The sequence below is a fragment of the Hyla sarda genome, chromosome 7, assembly GCF_029499605.1.
Source record: "Hyla sarda isolate aHylSar1 chromosome 7, aHylSar1.hap1, whole genome shotgun sequence".
In the NCBI taxonomy this organism is placed as follows: domain Eukaryota; kingdom Metazoa; phylum Chordata; class Amphibia; order Anura; family Hylidae; genus Hyla; species Hyla sarda.
Genome location: NC_079195.1, coordinates 179,811,741 through 179,830,695, shown reverse-complemented (window position 1 = coordinate 179,830,695; position 18,955 = coordinate 179,811,741). Strand labels below are relative to the sequence as shown.

The 18,955-nt window shown below is 42.5% G+C and overlaps 2 protein-coding genes across 2 annotated transcripts in view; both read right to left on the bottom strand.

The window, feature by feature from the left end:
- Positions 1-1,499: 1,499 nt before the first annotated feature.
- On the bottom strand, positions 1,500-17,814 carry LOC130282784 (zinc finger protein ZFP2-like). Its single transcript, XM_056531509.1, has 7 exons — positions 17,707-17,814; positions 9,783-9,941; positions 8,144-8,267; positions 6,200-6,291; positions 5,708-5,792; positions 3,894-4,028; positions 1,500-2,959 (listed from the first exon to the last, which is right to left on the bottom strand). Exons 1-7 carry the CDS (start codon positions 17,782-17,784, stop codon positions 1,608-1,610), a joined length of 2,025 nt encoding a protein of 674 aa, XP_056387484.1. The 5' UTR covers positions 17,785-17,814; the 3' UTR covers positions 1,500-1,607.
- LOC130283197 (oocyte zinc finger protein XlCOF7.1-like) overlaps positions 17,709-18,955 on the bottom strand; it is a 105,314-nt gene continuing 104,067 nt past the window's right edge. Inside the window, exon 15 of the mRNA XM_056532402.1 lies at positions 17,709-17,817. The gene's annotated coding sequence lies outside the window, so the exon portion shown is untranslated. The remainder of the gene's footprint in view (positions 17,818-18,955) is intronic.

Below are 18,955 nucleotides of genomic sequence, written 5' to 3'. Positions count from 1 at the left end.
TTTTCCTCCTTACCTTTAAAAAAATCATAACTTTTTCAATTTTGCACCTAATAATCCATATGATTGCTTATTTTTTGCGCCACCAATTCTACTATGTAATGACATCAGTCATTTTACCCAAAAATCAACGACGAAACAGAAAGAAAAATAATTGTGCAACAAAATTGAAGAAAAAACAAAAATGTTTAACTTTTGGGGGCTTCCGTTTCTACGCAGTAAATTTTTTAGTAAAAATTACACCTTCTCTTAATTCTGTAGGTCCATACAATTAAAATTATACCCTACTTTTATATAGGTTTGATTTTGTCGTCGAAAAAATCATAACTACATGCAGGAAAATTTATATGTTTAAAATGGTCATCTTCTAACCCCTATAACTTTTTTATTTTTCTGTGTATGGGGCGGTATGAGGGCTATTTTTTTGTGCTTTGATCTTAAGTTTTTAGCGGTACAATTTTTGTATTGATTGGACTTTTTGATCGCTTTTTATTTATTTTTTCATGATATAAAAAGTGACCAAAAATACAATATTTTGGACTTTTTAATTTTTTTGTGCGTACACCATTGACCGTGTGGTTTAATTAACGATATATTTTTATAGTTCGGACATTTCTGCATCCGGCGATACCACATTTTATTTTTTATGGGAAAAGGGGGGTGATTCTTACTTTTATTAGGGAAGGGATTAAATGATCTTTATTAACTTTTTTTTCCACTTTTTTTTGCAGTGTTATAGCTCCCATAGGGGGCTATAACATTGCACACACACTGATCTTTTACACTGATCAATGGTTTCTCATAGGAAACCATTGATCAATGATTCTGCCGCTTGACTGCTCATGCCTGGATCTCAGGCACTGAGCAGTCATTTGGCGATCGGACACCAGAAGGCAAGGTAAGAGACCCTCCTGCTGTGTCACAGATGTTCGGGATGCCGCGATTCCACCGCGGCCATCCCGATAGGGGTTAAGATGTCTAGGGGCGGAGAACACCTTTAAGATGTATGCTTGGAACTCTGCTGTGCATTTGGTTTCTCAATCTGCATATTACCTACTGCCAGAAATAGGATAAGGGATCTGGAGTCCAAGCAGACACAGAGCATGTTATCTGGAGTTGTACAGGGCACAGAGTTAGGCTGGGTTCACACTACGTTTGTAGTGTACGGGTGCCGGATCTGGTTGGGGGCAGCGAAAACTGTCCGCTCCCGTATCCCAGCTGGATCTGTCCGGAACCCCATTCATTTCAATGAGCTGGCCGTAGTCAAACGCTGACTCCGGTCGGTTCATTTTTGACCCGTGTACGATGTTCCCACCATATACGCTCCCCCCAGCCTTATCCGGCACCCATACACTACAAACATTGTGTGAACTGGCCCTTACTCTTGGTTGCTCAGTTTGGCCACATTTAATTTAGAGGGAAATAACAGACTGTGACACTAAGGTAAAAAAATTGTCTTTTGAGCACTTTTGAGTAAAAAATAAAATAATACAATACGGAGGTAAAACCTTTGTTACAGTCTCATGATTAAAATGGCACTGCTGTTTATGCTGAGCAAGAGTTGATCCATCATTGTAACATTTTCCACATTCTGTACATGAAAATGGCTTTTACCCTGTATGGATTGTTTGATGTTTAACAACATTGGACTTCTGACTAAAACATTTCCCACTTTCTAAACATGAATACGACTTTTCCTTTGTATGAGTTCTCTGATGTTTTACCAGATCCGACTTCTGGCTAAAACATTTCCCACAGTCTTGACATGAATATGGTTTCTCCCCAGTGTGAATTCTCTGATGTTCAGCAACACTTGATTTTCTTGTGAAGCTTTTCCCACACTCAGAACATGAAAATGGCTTCTCTCCTGTGTGACATATCCGATGTCTAACAAGACTTGCTTTCTTTATAAAACACTTCCCACATTCTGAACATGAAAATGGCTTTTCTCCTGTATGGATTTCACGATGTTTAACAAGACTGGACTTGTGGCTGAAGCATTTTGTACATTCTGGACATGCATATGGTTTCTCCCCTGTGTGAGTTCTCTGATGTTCAATAAGACATAATTTTGTTGCAAAGCGTTTCTCACATTCAGAACATAAATAAGGCTTCTCCCCTGTATGAGTTCTCTGATGTGCAAGAAGGGCTGATAACTGGGTAAAACATTTTCCACATTCAGAACATGAATAGGGTTTCTCCCCTGTGTGAGTTCTTTGGTGTACAATGAGATCTGATTTCTGTTGAAAACCTTTCTCACATTCTGGACATGAAAACCTCTCCTCCTTCCTGTGCCTTCTTTGATGTACAACGAGATCTGAATTCTGCCTAAAACATTTCCCACACTCGGAACATAAAAATGGTTTCTCCCCTGTGTGAATTTTCTGATGCATAACAAGACATGACTTCTGCATAAAACATTTTCCACATTCTGAACATACATAAGGCTTTTCTCCAGTGTGAGTTCTTTGGTGTACAACAAGGTCTGATTTCTGGTGAAACCGTTTCTCACATTCCGGACATGAATATTGCTCCTCCCCTCTGTGCCTTCTTTGGTGTCTAAAAAGAACTGATTTCTGGCGAAAACTTTTCCCACATTCTGAACATGAAAATGGCCTTTCATCTCTGTGAATTCTTTCATGCATAGAAAGGTTATATTTACTTTTAAATTGTTTACCACATTCTGAACATGAATTCTCATCTCTATGAATTCTTTTGTGCACAGAAAGATTAGATTTCTTTTTAAAATATTTTCCACATTCAGAACATGGAAATATTTTATGTTCTGTTTCTCCTGTACTTTGCTCAGTATGCTGTGATTGATAAGGTTGTTCCTCTTGATTAGTAGGATCAATAGCTAGATCTCTACTGTGAAGGTGTGAGGGCGTATTTGTGCTATAAGTTGTTGTGGAAAGTTTTTCTGAATTATCTTCTGTGATATTGTTGTTTTTTACTTTATAATCTAAAGATAAAAGGAGATAAAACAGACTGGCCTAAAAATAAAAATGGGAGGGTATGCCCTCAATTTTACAATAAGCATTTTAAATAAAAAAATATGAATACATAAAAAAATTAATAATAAGCATAAGCCTGTTGTGAATATGAGTAGAAAGGCAATTTACAATAACTGGTATATTAGCCATTGACAGCATGGCTGCCTGTGCCTTAAGGTACAATGCCCTACATTTTGCCAGTATAATGGAGCTCTATTACACAATGTCCAGCACTCCCGGATTTGCGGCCGCAGCGATGACCAGCCTCGGTAGCTGAAAAGCTGAGCGGGCATGTGATATCATGTCCCTGAATCTGGAAGTACCGGATATTCATTATACTGGCAGTGATGCGGGAACGAGGGAGGCTGAACATAGCGCAAAACAGCGGTTGCCTGACTACATGGTGCATTTTCATCTTTGGACCTGCCAAACTAGAAAATAAAGAATTGATGTTTTAAGATATGCTGCTACTATTCAAAATCTTCAATGACTTAGAATACTTTACTATAGGAGTGCCACAGATAACTTTTAGTGTATATATTATAATTTAATAACAGGATGTAAGATAAAAAGTCTAATAGGAGCAGGGCCAGCTCTCTGCCTATAGGCAGAATAGGCCGCTGCAAAACAAACTTGATCAGCTAGCGCAGTCCTGATAGCGCCCCCTATAACCAAACCGCCCTCACCCCCACCTCCTCATGTTATAGTGCTCCAATGACAGCATCCAAATCAACCATCCATACCAACCCCCCTTCCCCCCTCTGGTCCTCATCATACTATCATACTGCCACGCTCCACTGCCATGCTACACCCACCAAAACACCACCATCCCCCTCCCACGGTACTCATCTCATCATACTGCCGTGCTTGGCCCTGAGGGTCATGGGTGCCGAGTGGCCATACCTCGCTGGGGGGTGAAGAAATGGATGCTGGAGAGGAGTCGGTGTACTTTAGTTGTGAGTGCTGCCTCTGGCCCCCTGTGTATCCTCAGCACCTCATCAGCAGCAGGTGATGACAAATGATTTGGATACATGGTGGCTGCATGTAGGGAGGGAGAGGAGACCAAGGGTGAGGGCTGTATGTATTTTAAATGGATGTATATATGATGTGTGTGTGTGTGTGTGTGTGTGAGAATGTATGATGTGTGTATGTATGATGTGTGTATATATGTGTGCGTATTTATCTAGACATGATGTGTGTCTATGAATGATGTATGTATGATGTGTGTGTGCATATGTGTGTGTATGAATCTCGGCAGGATGTGTGTATGTATGAATGAATAATGTATGTATGTATGATGTGTGTATGTATAATAGATGTATGTATGTAGGTATGATGTGGTATGTGTGTATGATGTATGTATGTGTGTGTATGTACGATAGATGGTGTACATATGATGTGCGTAAGTATGTAGATATGATGTGGTAAGTGTGTAACATGTATGTATGATGAATGTATGATGTGTGTGTGTATGTATGATAGATGGGTGTATGTATGTATGCATGCATGATTTGTGTATGTATGATAGATACAGCTACTACTGCCTAAAAGGGGCTGCTGCAACTATGACCTAAAAGGGGCAGCTGCTACTACTACCTAAAGTGGGGCTGCTACCGCTATATGTGGGGGGATGCAACTATAATATATGGGGGGCTGCAACTATATTTAGGAGACTTCAACCATATAAAGGGGGGCTGCTATCTACAATGGGACCTACCTACAGGGAGTTACCCCTACTTATAGGAGGCTGCTACTAGCTACAGTCAGTAACCTATAGGGGACAGCTATCTACACAGGGATATCTACACTTCCAGGTGACACCTACCTACTCATGGCACCGCCATAATTGGGGAAACCATGTGAAGGGACCTGTCACCTATTGGAGTGACCTACCTACTCTTCCCCAACCCACTTATCTACCCAAAAAGGGGGTTATTATTACTGTATGGAGCGCTATAGGTGCTGAAAAAGTGTGGAGCCTAAAATGTTTGTCTGGCTGGCTCTGTGGAGACGAGTTGTGGCTGGAAGAAATCATCATGATGGTCTTGGTGGATGGAGAAGAAAAATGAAAATGAACGACCTTCTTCAATTAGAGAAGACATCACCTGCGAGTCACCTGTAACTGTATGTAATCCCTTATATGGTCTGCAAAGCCTGTGTAAAGCTGGTATCTACCAATATATGGTCACTTTATGGCTTTTATTGGTAATATTGGTCTCAGTATAAAGGATTTGGTCAGTGACAGTATGATGGTAATATGTATGGTGATAATAGTCAGTGATGGCGCTCCTGAGCGATCATGTCTGTCTGCCTCAGAAGAGTACTGCTTTCAGCGGCAGCGCCGTGCTCCTTCGAGGCAGACAGGCATGATCCCTCAGGTCCTGTGGCACCTGCTTCATGACATCACAACTGCGTCACCGCCCCTCTACCACCAGTATGTCATCCAAGTAGTATGCTAATTACATGAGAGGGGGCTTGTTACAGAGTGTCACCCCAGTAGTAAGGTGGGTTGTGTCAAGGGGCAGGTCAATAGGCGGAGTCAAGGGGCGGGAAAATTAGCTTTTGCCTAGCGTGGCAAAATTCCTTGCACTAGCCCTGAATAGGAGATGACAGGTCCAGGCCCTTATTGGGAAGACATTTACAGTGACATCGTACCAACAGAAAGGAAAATAGGAGAACGTGACTTTTTTTTTCATCCCTTAATATTAATCACTCACCTGTGTTAATATCTGTAGAAATTTCTTTCACATATATATCTTCTTCTGTTATGTCTTCCACTTTTATTTCACTCATATTTGTTACCTAATTCACAAAGTATAATACAAATGATGTACAATTAACAAGACAGTTACAAAAGTTTAAAAAAACAAACAAACATTGATGATAAGAAAAAGCATCAGACAGATAATGAACTTATAATTTTAGTTAATCACGTCTCAAAATATTTAAAGAGAATAAAAAAGTAGAATAAATGTTAAATTACCTGAGATAAAAACTTAGGACAGAGTCACACGGAGCGCATCCACAGCGTATTTCACCTTGCAGATGCTCCGACAGCAGTGACAGAGGGACAGCATAGTGAGCACCCGGTTATGGGCGGGAAGCTCTGTGTGTCCGCATGTAGTGGCGGATTTCCTGCTGTAGAATTCCACTGCGGATGCGCCCTGTGTGACCCTGCCCTTATAAAGCATTTTAGTACGTCCACCTACCTGAATATCCTGTGGAATTTTTACATGTTCTGAATATTCCTTGTTGTGTCTGGGACAACCCTCTGATGCTGTTTCCTTTTTACTGGATTCATCTGAGGACACACAAATACTGACTTACCTAATACAACTGCCACATTCATTTCCTGATGTACAAAATGGTGCCAATAAAAATGATAACTCATCTTGTACAAAATAAAAACTCATATGGCTATGTTGACAGAAAAATAAAACAAAAATGTATTGCTTATAATTTGCAGCACAAAATATTTTTTTTACCATAAAACATGCTTTTGAGGTATTAAATATACATATTTTGAATGGCAAAAATCATATTAACCCGTAAACAAGTAAGCATGTTATTTATCACATGTACATAGTTAAAAAAATGATTCCTGCTCTCAAAAATGAATAAAAATCACAGGTAAAACGGCCTCATTGCACTGGACCTATGATGGGCCAAAGGTTCACCTTCCAACAAGACAATGACCCTAAACCAACAGCCAAGACAACACAGTAGGGGCTTAGGGACAATTATGTGAATGTCCTTGTGTAACCCTGACAGAGCACTGACTAAAACCAAATTGAACATCCCTGGAAAGCCCCCGAAATGTCTTCCACCGATGGTCCCCACCCAATCTGATAGAGCTTAAGAAGATGTACAGAGGATAATGACAGAAGATCCCCAAATCCAGGTGGTATCACACCCAAGAAAACTGGAGGCTGTAATTGCTGACAAAGGGGCTTCAACTAAGTACAAAGTAAAGGGTCTGAATACTTATGTCACTGCAATATTTTAGTTTTTCCTTTTCAATAAATTAGCCAAAAGTTTTAACATTCTGTTTTCACTTAAAGCACATAATGATGGAGAGGAAACTTGAATTTTGGTGATTTTAGCACAAGACCAAAACATAACAAAATGTGAAAAAGTGAAAGGATCTGAAAACTTTCAGTTACAGTATACATTACATATCTTAAAGTAATGTTCATAAAAGCAGGAATAACAGTCATATCAAAGAAACATAACTACAAGGTACAGCCTAAAAAAACATATCACTCCAAAGTGTGAGAACTTGATTCGAGAGAGAAAAGGGAACAAAAGGGAACAGAAGACCAGCGCACCCTGTGCCGTTACCTCATGGGGATATGAGTAAAGTGGAATGGGAATGAAACTGCTCACCTTGTCGTGTTGCGCTGCGAGCGCGACACCGTTGTAGGCTTTGTGTGAGAACAAAACACTTCAGGACAAGCAGAGCCGGCTCTGCCTATAGGCAAAATGGGCAGCCGCCTAGAGCGCCCTCTTGATGGGGGTCTGCTCTGCCCGCCACAAGAAAGTTAGACAGCTTGCATCTGAACCTCTCACTCAACCAGCTCAGCCAGCAGCACCACATAACCCACCTCTGATGTGTGTCACCTCAGTGAGTTCATCACATAAGGAGGGGATTTGTTACAGTGTGTCACCTCAGTAGTAAGGAGATTACATGAAGAGGAGGTTTGTTACAGTGTGTCACCCCAGTAGTAAGGAGATTACATGAGGAGGGGGGTCTTTTACAGTGTTTCACCACAGTATTAAGGTGATTACATGAGAAGAAGGTTTGTTACAGTGTGTCACCCCAGTAGTAAGGAGATTACATGAGAAGGAGGCTTGTTACAGTGTATCACCCTGGTAGTAAGGAGATTACATGAGGAGGGGGTCTATTACAGTGTTTCACCACAGTATTAAGGTGATTACATGAGAAGAAGGTTTGTTACAGTGTTTTACACCAGTAGTAAGGAGATTACAAGAGGAGGGGGCTTGTTACAATGTGTCTCCCCAGTAGTAAGGTGGGGCGTGTCAAGGGGAGGGGGAAGCAATGGGCAGAGTTAAAGTGGTGGCAAAATTAGCTTTTGCCTAGGTTGGCAAAAATCCTTGCACCAGCCCTGAGGACAAGGAAAATCTCTTCTTACCTGGTGATGTGAGAATCATGTGGTTCTCTATAATAATGTCCTCATACTGATCATTGTGTCGTTTAAAATACTCCCACTCCTCTATGGAGAAATAGACGGTGACATCCTCACATCTTATGGGAACCTGATACACATAAAGGTTCAAACTCAGTCAGAATGTGCCAGCCATGCAATTTATGAACCATCTTGGCTTCTGTAGTGGAATTAGCACATAGTTACTTACTGGTGTCTACTACGCTACTATTATTATGTCTTGCCTATACACACCAACCTACAGATATGCTTATCATACAATCAATAATGCAGCTTTAGCACTTCAGTTAAAAGTAGAATAATTTACTAGTATTAGATGACAACAACATTTACTACCATTTTTAACCCATTCCAAACATCCCGAATTTAGATCTTTGGCTTATGTTTTCTTCCTCCTCAAATTCTAAGACACAACATTTTTTACTTTTCCACTGACAGCACCATATACACCTTATAAGGATTAATTTTTTGTAGGAAAAGTTGCATTTTTTCCTGATACAAAATGTAAAAAATACAAATCACACAATTTTGTGAGTTCACCAAGTTCACCGCATGGTAAAACTGACATACCAAGAGTCAATAGCATTCCAACTATAACAAATGTAATTTTTTTTTTTACTATCATTTTTTTTTTTAAATCTATGCATCGCCATGTTCTGACTCCTATAAATTTTTTTTTTTATTTCTCCACATATGAAGCTATTCAAGGGCACATTTTTGATGTGTGATCTGAAATTCTTTATTGCTACCATTTTTGCACAGATGGGTCTTTTTGACCACTTTTCATAAAAAATTTTTCTGGAATGTTTTGTGTATCAGCAGATCAGTCATGGCAGATACTAAGGTAGCATTATTAATAGCAATAAATAGTTAAATCACAATTATCAATGGCAATCGCGACATCTAAATGAGTAAATGACTGCCATTATAGTGGTCTCTGGAAACAGGATACATTTGTGGAAAGTGTTAACCTTAAAGGGGTACTCCGGTGGAAACCTTTTATTTTTTTTTTTTTTAAATCAACTGGTGCCAGAAAGTTAAACAGATTTGTAAATTACTTCTATTAAAAAATCTTAATCCTTCCAGTACTTATTAGCTTTTTGGAACACAGTGATCTTTGCTGACATCATGACCAGAATGCTCTCTGCTGACATCTCTGTCCATTTTAGGAACTGTCCAGAGCAGCATATGTTTTCTATGGAGATTTTCTCCTACTCTGGACAGTTCTTAAAAAGGACAGAGGTGTCAGCAGAGAGCACTGTGCTCATGATGTCAGCAGAGAGCTCTGTGTTCTAAAAAGAAAATAATTTCCTCTGTAGTATTCAGCAGCTAATAAGTACTGGAAGGATTAAGATTTTTTTAATAGAAGTAATTTACAAATCTGTTTAACTTTCTGGCACCAGTTGATTTAAAAAAAAAAAAAAAAAAAAAAAAAAGTTTTCCACCGGAGTACCCCTTTAATGAGAAGTATATGGTACATGGCTTTTCTCTGGCCTCTCCCCATCCAACTCAGTTTGACTGACAGTTCTCTTCTTATTTGTATACAGAATTTTGGGTTTTTTCTATATTTATTAGTATTGCTATATGCAATTCTGGCCATGCTCACCTCTCCAGTCAGCAGCTCAGTCATCTTCTTGAGGAGTTTCAAGATTTCCCGATAGCTGTTTCTGTCATGTATGAGTGAGTGTGGAGCAGACATGTCAGAATCATGGCTCCTGCTCCATTCTTCACTTTCTTCGGTTACCTTCTTCACTACAATGTATTCCTGTGCATGGAGAGACGTTGAGTTACTTTATACATTCCCTCACTTTATTAAAGTGTTACTGTCACTTTTAAAACACAGATATGTCAAAGATTTTAAAGGGTCGGGGTCTGAGTGTTCAGATCCCCACCAATCGCTAGAACAAGGTGGGAGAAGCACGTGGCTGGGCTCCTCTATTACCGCTTACTGATCTTCCCAACTTGATACATAAGACAGGTTCCATGGACTTAAAATGAAGCCTATCTTATGCAGCAAGTCAGTGAGAGAAGTGCTCAGCTGCGTGTCACTTCAGGATCCATCTAGCGATTGGTGAGGGTCTAAACACACAGACTGTGTCAGTGTGACCTATGAAAGGTTTTTTATTTTTGTTTAATACATTTTTAAGGAACATAGAATATGAAACTGTACATAACCCAAACAAAGCAAAGATACATCATCAATGATGTGTACACTATGGATAGGAATAATAGGAGTGTACATATACAGAATGGGAAACAGTCGTCCATGGTTTTGAACAACAAACCGTACCCTATAAAATGATTCATTAATGAAAAGATTTTTATATTATATCAGTAACTCAGGTGTAAAGTAGCAAAGAATAAGAAATATAAAAAGGTAAACTGACTGCCAAAAACCACCTCCTTATCTTCTACCTGCTTGCCTGATCAGACCATCAAATGGACCTTCCTTTTCAACAGCCCCCACATCTTGAACCAATGATTTACAATATATTAGCAAATGAGCATATTGAAGATATTGATTGGCCCCAAAACAGTATTTAGCCTCTCTTCCCAGGTCCACATCCTCCCCTCCGTGTGATTTAGTAGGTACAATCTCCCACCTTTCCCACACCTATATCTCTCCAGACATTAAAAACTGGGTTTTGACGGCCTAATGGAAAAAGCTCTCAGGAACATATAGGCTTATATTTGGGCACGTAAAAAAAGTTTCCTGTTTTCCAAACAGCCACTGTATTTCAAAGAACCCTGCTTAATTTTACATGAGATGAATGGGCAGAGCAATAAAGAGACCAAATCATCAGGATCCAGTAATGCCCTTTCTAGTGCAAGATTTGAGAAATATGAAATACCATGGACCTGTCCCTAACATGTCAAAGTGCACCGCCAAATTATAGCAGCATGTGAGAGGTAACCAAAATCCTTAATTATCTTTTGGCAAAGCCAATCTGTCATTTGCTGTTTGAGGCTCCGGCGGTTCATCCTTCAGCCAGCCCTGTACGGTCTGCCTCTCCTGCTGGTGACCGTGGTGAGCTCCCTCTGCTGATCTTGCCATCTGCCCCGGCCTCCGGCATCCACGTGGGGGACGGCGCTGCCTCCTGCCCACCATCTTCTGCCTCCCCCTGTGCGACTCCTACAGAATGGGTGCCGCTGCTGCTGAAGGCCCCCCTGCGGGTCTCCCTGGCTGCCGGCTCTCCGCTGCTATCGAGTTCTCCCCCTGCCCTGCAGTTGCCTAGTTCTGGCTCACCTCCGCTCCTTTCTCTCCTGGACCCTCAGGCCCCTGAGAATCCCCCTTTCCCACTGCAGGGGAGGCCATCCTGGGCTGCCATTCTTAATGGAACCTCACCCCTTCCAGGGACACCCCCTCCACCAGGGCACACACTCTCTCCTCATCAGCCCCCTTCTCCTGCTGGGTCCTCTCCTGCGGCCCTGACTGGCTGGACTGTAACCTCACCTTTGCATTCTAATGTCGGGGGGCTGCTATCCCCTTGGGACTCCTGCCTTGCTGCATAGTGTCTTCCCACAACTCCAACATGGGTGTCCCCAAGACTGCACGACCCCCCCCCCCCCTCCACATCAAGGGACTTGGGTGCCCCTCGATCTGCTGCTGTCAACCCCATTTGGGACGCCAGACTGGACTTTGATTTGGACTGCTCAGGGGTCCCAGCCTCTAACCCGGCCCTCCCGGATTTCAGTCAGCTTCTATCACAATTCCCTACTAAGGAGGACTTTAAAGCCCTAATTGCAGAAGTTAAAGATTCATGCAGGGCGGAAATCTCTGTTCTCCGCCAGGACCTTCAACATGTCTCCAATAGAGTGGAGGACTTGAATGAGCTCACGACTCCACAAGGTCTTACACTGCTCAGTTACAAGCTTTGGATGCGGGACTTTCTGTCTGCTCTGCCTCTTCATTGCTGATATTTGATTGCACTAGTTACCCCTTGTTTTATTTCTTTGCTTATTTGTTGCTCCTAGGGGTTCTGCAGCAGGACTTTACTTTGGCTTGGCCTTTGTGCGGGACCAATGTTTTCTTGTGAGGTATCCCTTCTGGAGTGTACTTCCATTTCCCCCATCGAGGCCAAACCAAGGACTGACATGTTAATGATATACCTCATTGTCTTGTCTTATTTTACCTTTTGGTCTTCTCTCTGGCTCACAAGTCATTGGTTCATTCACGGTTATATTCACCTTTTACTCCTTCCCTTGTGTCTCCTTGTATTTGTCGTTTGTTCCCTCCTCTTGTTTTTTGTCCTGCTGGTTTTCCTTTTTGTTGGTCTTCTTTGTCCGTCCTTTTCCCTCTCAGGTCCGGATGCTGGTTGCTGGAGCTCTCCTGGCCCTTCTCTCCTCCTCAGCTGTATCGAGACTACCTCGTTGATCTGAGTACCCAACTGCACTTGCACTTGCTCACCCACCTACCTACTCATGGTTAAGTGTGTCTCCTTGAATATGAAGGGCCTCAACTCCCTAACTAAGAGGCATTTGCTACAGAGGGAGTTGGTTGCCCTGAAGACCTACATTGTTTACCTCCAGGACACGACGGGTTCCTTTCAATTCCTACACCATCTCTACCCTCATGCTTACATGACCTCTACTGATAAGAAAGTGGCGGGGTTTGCTATCTTAATTTCTAGTACTGTCCTCTCCAAGTCTCTTCTACCTACGCGGATCCGTCTGGTCGGTTTATAATTGTCTCTGTGGGGTCAGCAATTGCTTTTGTGTAATTTCTACGCTCCTAACACCTTCCAGATCCCCTTTTTATGCCGGGTCGTGTATACAAACACTCCTCCTCTGCTTGGCTCTTGGGTGGCGATTTTAACTTAGTTTCTTCCCCCTCTGTGGAACTTCATTTGTCTACGGTTTTTCGCATGATACTGATACGTTTGGCGGCTCTCTACAATCTTTGGCGGATTAACCACCCCTCTGACCGCTCCTTTACTTTTTATTCTCACCCTCATAAACTCCATACCCGTATTAATTATTTTTTCGGCAACCTCCCTATGGTCCGCATGCTCTCCTCTGCTTCTCTGGAACCTATCTCCTGGTCCGATCACAGTACTATCCTGCTCTCTTTCTCCCCCTTTGCTTCCTCCATATGCCGCTGTCATTGGCGTCTTAATGACCCTCTGCTTAAAAGCTCCTCTTCCCGGGACTCGATTCAGGCGAGCATAGCTACCTATTTTGCCGATAATGAAGGTTCTTTGTCCTCCCCGGCTATCCTATAGGAAGCCCACAAGGCGGTGGTCCGTGGCACTGCATTGCTTTGGGCTCCAAATTGAAGCGTAATGCCTTGGCTCGTTTCCGGGAACTTAGGGCTTAGATAGCTTGCCTAAAAGTTCTCCTTCTGTCTTCCCCCTCCCTCTCGGTGCTGAGACGCCTGGTGGCGGTGCGGTCCCAGTTAAGTGACTTGGCCCTCAAGGTGGAGCATCAAGCCGCTGCCCAGGCTCCCTCTGCCCTGAAAGATCCTTCTGGTACCCTCCAGCATCACCCTGATTCTGTTTCTGCTTTTTTTTTGACTATTACTCTAAACTCACTCCCCTCTCAACTCCCCTCGGACCCTGGAGACTGTGCTGCATTGTTTGACTCCTTGGTGTAGCCTTCGAACTCTTTCGGTGGCTGACAGAGAGACTCTGAATGCTCCGGTCACTATTGAAGATCTTTCTGATGTTCTCAAGACTCTTCCTGAGGGACGCTCTCCGGGCCCTGACGGCTTTACCTACTTGTGCTATAAAACTTACTCTTCCATTCTCCTTCCTAAGCTGGTCCCTCTAATTAACTCTTTCTTGGGGGGGGGGGGGGGAATCTTGCAGTCCTTCCTTCATTCTCTGATTACTCTAATTCCTAAACATGGTAAAAAGTCATCCCCATGACTGCTCCAGCTACCGACCCATTGCCCTTCTCAATTCTGATTTGAAATAGTTTTCCAAAATTTTGGCGAACTGTCATTGCTGTTTCCTGCCAGCCCTTATACACAAGGATCAGGTTGGCTTTATTCCCTGTCGGCAGGGAGGAGACAATACGGGAAGGGTTGTGGACCTTATTGATATCGTTAATCGGAGGTCGGAGCAGGCATTGGTTCTGAGCCTGGACGTCGAAAAGGCCTTTGATAGGCTGGGCTGGCCTTTTCTGTTTGCTACCCTCCAAAAATTTTGAATTTCTGGCAACTTCCTTACTGCTCTGCGGGGCCTATACTCCTCCCCTACCACCTCTATCAAACTCCCCTATGCCTCTTCTCAGACCTTTACCTTACATAATGGCACTAGGCAGGAATGCCCATTTCCCCCCCCCTGATCTTTGCCCAAAGCATGGAACCTCTTGCTGCCCTAATCCGGGGGGATCCGGACATTTCTGGTGTTTCGCTCCATGGCAGGGATTTTAAGATCTGTCTTTTTGCTGATTACGTCTTGCTTACTCTCACTAATCCTCTTCTGTCCCTGCCCTCACTGTATAAACTGTTGCATTCCTATGGCCTTGTCTCTGGCTATAAAGTCAATCTCTCTAAATCTGAAGCCATGCCTCTTAATCTTCCTTGATTTCCCTCCTGCTAGCTTTTCGATGGTCTTCCTCTGCCATCACGTACTTGGGTGTATCGCTTTCCCCTCACTATTCCTCTTTGTACTCTGTCAACTACCCTCGGTTTTTCTGTGAGCTGCGTGCTTTGATGGAGAAGTGGAGGTCACAATATATTTCTTTTTTTTGGGCGTATTGCGGTGGTGAAAATGTCTATCCTCCCTAAACTGTTCTACTTTTTTGAACCATTACCAGTGCGGGTCCCCCTAGCTGTGCTGCATTCTTTTCAGTCTGCAATTGTTCGGTTTATCTGGGATACTAAGCGACACTGCCTCCCAATGACCGTAATGTTGGCTATTCGATCCCTTGGGAGTCTGGGGGTCCAGGATGCGACTAAATACTACTGGGGGGCTCATCTCCGCAGCCTGGTCCAATTATCATGCCTACAGTAAATGGATGGAGTTGGAAAAACTGTGGCTAGCCCTGTCCCTCCTAACTCTTTCCTGTGGACGCTTCCCCTCCCCTGACCACCCCCTTTTGGGACCGATGTCGTTTTTTGATATGTCTAGACCTACTGCTTTCGTCGATTCGGACTTCTTTCTTCTTTTTCTCCCTTACAGTCCTTTCTCTATCATCCTGCTTCCTTAGGGAATGGGGCTCTAGAGGTCTCTTTTGCTGGGCTGGTGTGGTTGATCCTCGTACTCGCTCACTCTTACCCTTTGACCAACTGGTGGCCCTGCCTCTGAGGAACACCACTATATGCAACTTTGTCATTATTTTTCCTCTAGACTGAGCTCATTGACTGTCTCCCTTCTTACTGGCTTTGATCAGCTGTGTAGGGGTTGTCCTCAGACGAGGGGTTTACTCTCTAACATATACTCCTTCCTGCTGTCTCCCCCGGACAGTCCCCCTCCCTCCCATCGCTACATGAGCCATTGGGAGGAAGCTCTTAATACTACTCTTACCATCCCTCAATGGCAGCTGACCTGGGAGCGAACTTCTAAAGCTTCAATTTAAGATGGAGGAAACAATTTAAGATGCTAATGGGTTGGTATCATACCCCGGCCCTACTCAATAGTCTGAACCCTACTATCCCTCCCCAATGCTGGCGTTGCAGGGTGGTCTTGGGTACTGTTTTCCATGTCTTTTGGACTTGTCCACTGATAGTCCCTTATCTCTCTGCAGTTCTGGGAATTGTGGTTCCTCTTGACCCTTTGGTCTTCCTTCTGCACCTTTCTGCTCGGGGTTTGACCAAAAAACTCTTCAAGCTCTTTTTGCACATTGTCCTCGCAGTTAAAACCCTCATTGCCAAGCATTGGAAGCAGTCCCTACCCCCATCAGAGGACAAGCTTCTAGCTAGGATACCTGAGATCCATTCGCTCGAGTCCCTCACTGCCTCTTTGAACAACACCATCCCCCTATTTTTGGCCGAGTGGGATCCGTGGGATAGATTTACGGATAGGCAGCCCCCATGAGCGAGGAGAAGGGTATCCCCCCCCCCCCTCTCTTTCTCCACCTCCAGACCTCCTTCTCTTTCTTTTCTTCCTTGTCTCCTTCCTTTTTGGTGTTGTTTTTCTGTTGACTTCCAGCTTTTATGTTGTTTGTCTGTCTCCCCCCCCCCCCCCCTCCCCTAGTGGTCTTCTCCCTAAATGTACTTACTTCGAAACTGCTCTTCCTGTTCTTTTTTGGTGTTATTTGCATGATTGTAACTTGTTTCATTGATATGTTTCACCTTTGGAAGACTATTTGTTATTTACTGATATGGGGGATCCTTCCTCCCTTGTCTGCTGTTGAAGTATGTTTTCCTATTGTCTTTGTAAAACTTCACAAAAAATTTACAGTTTATAAAAAAAAAAATTACAGCAGATGAAATGTCTTTGTGGTATTAACCTGCCTAATTTAAAGGTTTAGATTAGGCAGATTTGCCAATTCTTCACTTGATAGTGCACTTGCTTCTTCCTTAGCGTCCCTACTCTACTACACTTGCAACCCTCTGAGGTTTCTACCATTCTCAAAGATAACCTGCTCATTTGGTGTATCATTCAGAGATGGAGGCTTTCTCCTGTACTATGTAAATTTGATCCTAATACTTCAACCCCCTTTTTTAGTTGCAGCTGGACAAGCGCTGTACATTTTGATGCTTAAGCTTTCCTGCGTTTTTTCCACCTCCACTGAATATTCATTAAAGAGCAATAGCTTGTGTTCTGCTATGACTGTTTATAGGCCGGCAGCAGGTTGGCTGAGTAATTCAGGTATTTATCGATCACCTGCCTGGGTCTGTTGTCTTTCAGCATTTGAGTTAGTTGCAGGTTTGTGCAGGCCTGTTCTGTGTGCCCTCTCCACCACACATACAGCAGGCAGCCCCAGTGGAATAGCATGCAAACAAATGGTAAATAAAAATGAATGCTAAACAGTCTCTTCTGTTTTATCAAGTAAGGCGGTATTAATTTCCATCACTTACTGTAATTGTTTTACGGGTCTCAGTTAACGCCTCATCCACCAATAAAACCATCTGCCCCAGCTCGGCTATCTCTTCTGTATAGGCTGCTTTCTTTCTCTGCAATTGTGCTAAAGTGACTTTTCTGAGTGGCATTTATATCAGACAGGATAATTTTGACCACTTCAATGGCCAGAGGTAGGGAACTCACTGTACCTGGCCTCCTGTAGCAGCCACTGCCTTATGCTCCAGAGCAGCTTAGTCTGGCTCCCTCTTGCTTCTTTCTCTACCGCTATTGTGTTGTGGCTACAGCTTGTGCGACACAGATCCCCGGCCCCCCAGATATCAATATCAAAAGGAACGTCTCCATATCCTGAGCTATCCCAGGATGGGATCAGTGAAGATGTGGTGCCCATTTGAAGTTCAGGTAGCAGTGAGCGCTATTGGTTTTCTCATATGCGAATGCTAACGTGAGTACCGGAACTGGCAGTCTCAAAAAGAAAATTTTTTTTTAAACGACAGTAACTCTTTCAAATGTACAAAAAAAATAAAAAATAAAAAAACAACATGTAAATGGTTCCCTTACCTCTCCAGTCACCAGGTAGATAATCTCTAGGGTGAGGTTTAATATTTTCTCAGTCATCTGTTTTCTTTCCCTGTCCATCCTCAGCAGATCAGTCAGAAATGTACTAATTTTCTTATTTATGGAACCAGAAAGAAAATGGAGGACAAGTTAGATAACACTTCAAATAACACTCTATATAGATTATAAAGGAATACTTATACTAGTAGAATATATATATATATATATATATATATATATTAAAAAAAAAAAAAAAAACAAAGGAGCAACAGCACTCAAAAAGTCCAAACGATATATAGGAAAAGGTGCAGGCAACCTGTAAAAGGATCAAGTCCAACGATCCATCCAAATGTAGAAAAAGAGAGATCAGGGCAGCACTCCAATAGTGTGAAAAAAAGTTAAAATTTATTCCATCAAAGCAATGTGCAAAACAGCAGCGACGTTTCGATCCTCTCCAGGATCTTTTTCAAGCTGTGAAAAAGATCCTGGAGAGGATCGAAACGTCGCTGCTGTTTTGCACATTGCTTTGATGGAATAAATTTTAACTTTTTTTCACACTATTGGAGTGCTGCCCTGATCTCTCTTTTTCTATATATATATATATATATATATATATATATATATATATATATATATATATATATTATATATATATGTATGTAAGCGGATATGAATGAAAAGCTGTGAGTGACTTTGATAATGCTCCAGGAATATGGCATATCACAAGTCTCTCCCCACAGTGTAGTCCATTCAAGTTAAGTCCTTGCGCAATGCTCTTTGCCATATAGTTTCCATATCTAACAAAAGAAGGTAATTCTAACCTTAGTCCAAACAGTATCAGCGTTCAACTGTATTGTAATACACCATAGATCTGGCTGTTTGCTCAGCACAGCATCCGTACACAATGGGGGACATTTACTAATCTAGTCTATTCTGGGTATGCTAATAGACCAGCGTATGTGGTAGTTTCCTGTCTATTGTGCTCCTAATTTATCAAAGGTCTCACAGCCCTTGATAAATTCTGTGCTCAGACTTCAGGGTCTACAGCTTAAACTGCATTTAGAACTGCTCCAACATGATCTGACATTTCAGCGTATTTTGGGCAGATGCACAAAAGTCACACTTGATAAATTCAGCACCAATGCATTTTCCAATGCATTTTCGTCTAAAATAGACTTGCATGCATCATGTTCTAAAAATCCTCTACAGCAAAAGTTGCAGAAAAGTTGCACTTATTTAGACTGCGACTTTC

Excerpts from the sequence above, each read along its gene's own strand:
- LOC130282784 (XM_056531509.1), bottom strand. The coding sequence starts at position 17,784 with ATGGACAGGGAAAGAAAACAGATGACTGAGAAAATATTAAACCTCACC. Across the intron at positions 9,942-17,706 it reads TCTACCTGGTGACTGGAGAG|GAATACATTGTAGTGAAGAA; the intron begins GTAAGGGAACCA and ends CTCCATGCACAG. Across the intron at positions 2,960-3,893 it reads TTTCTTCACCCCCCAGCGAG|ATTATAAAGTAAAAAACAAC; the intron begins GTATGGCCACTC and ends TTTTATCTTTAG.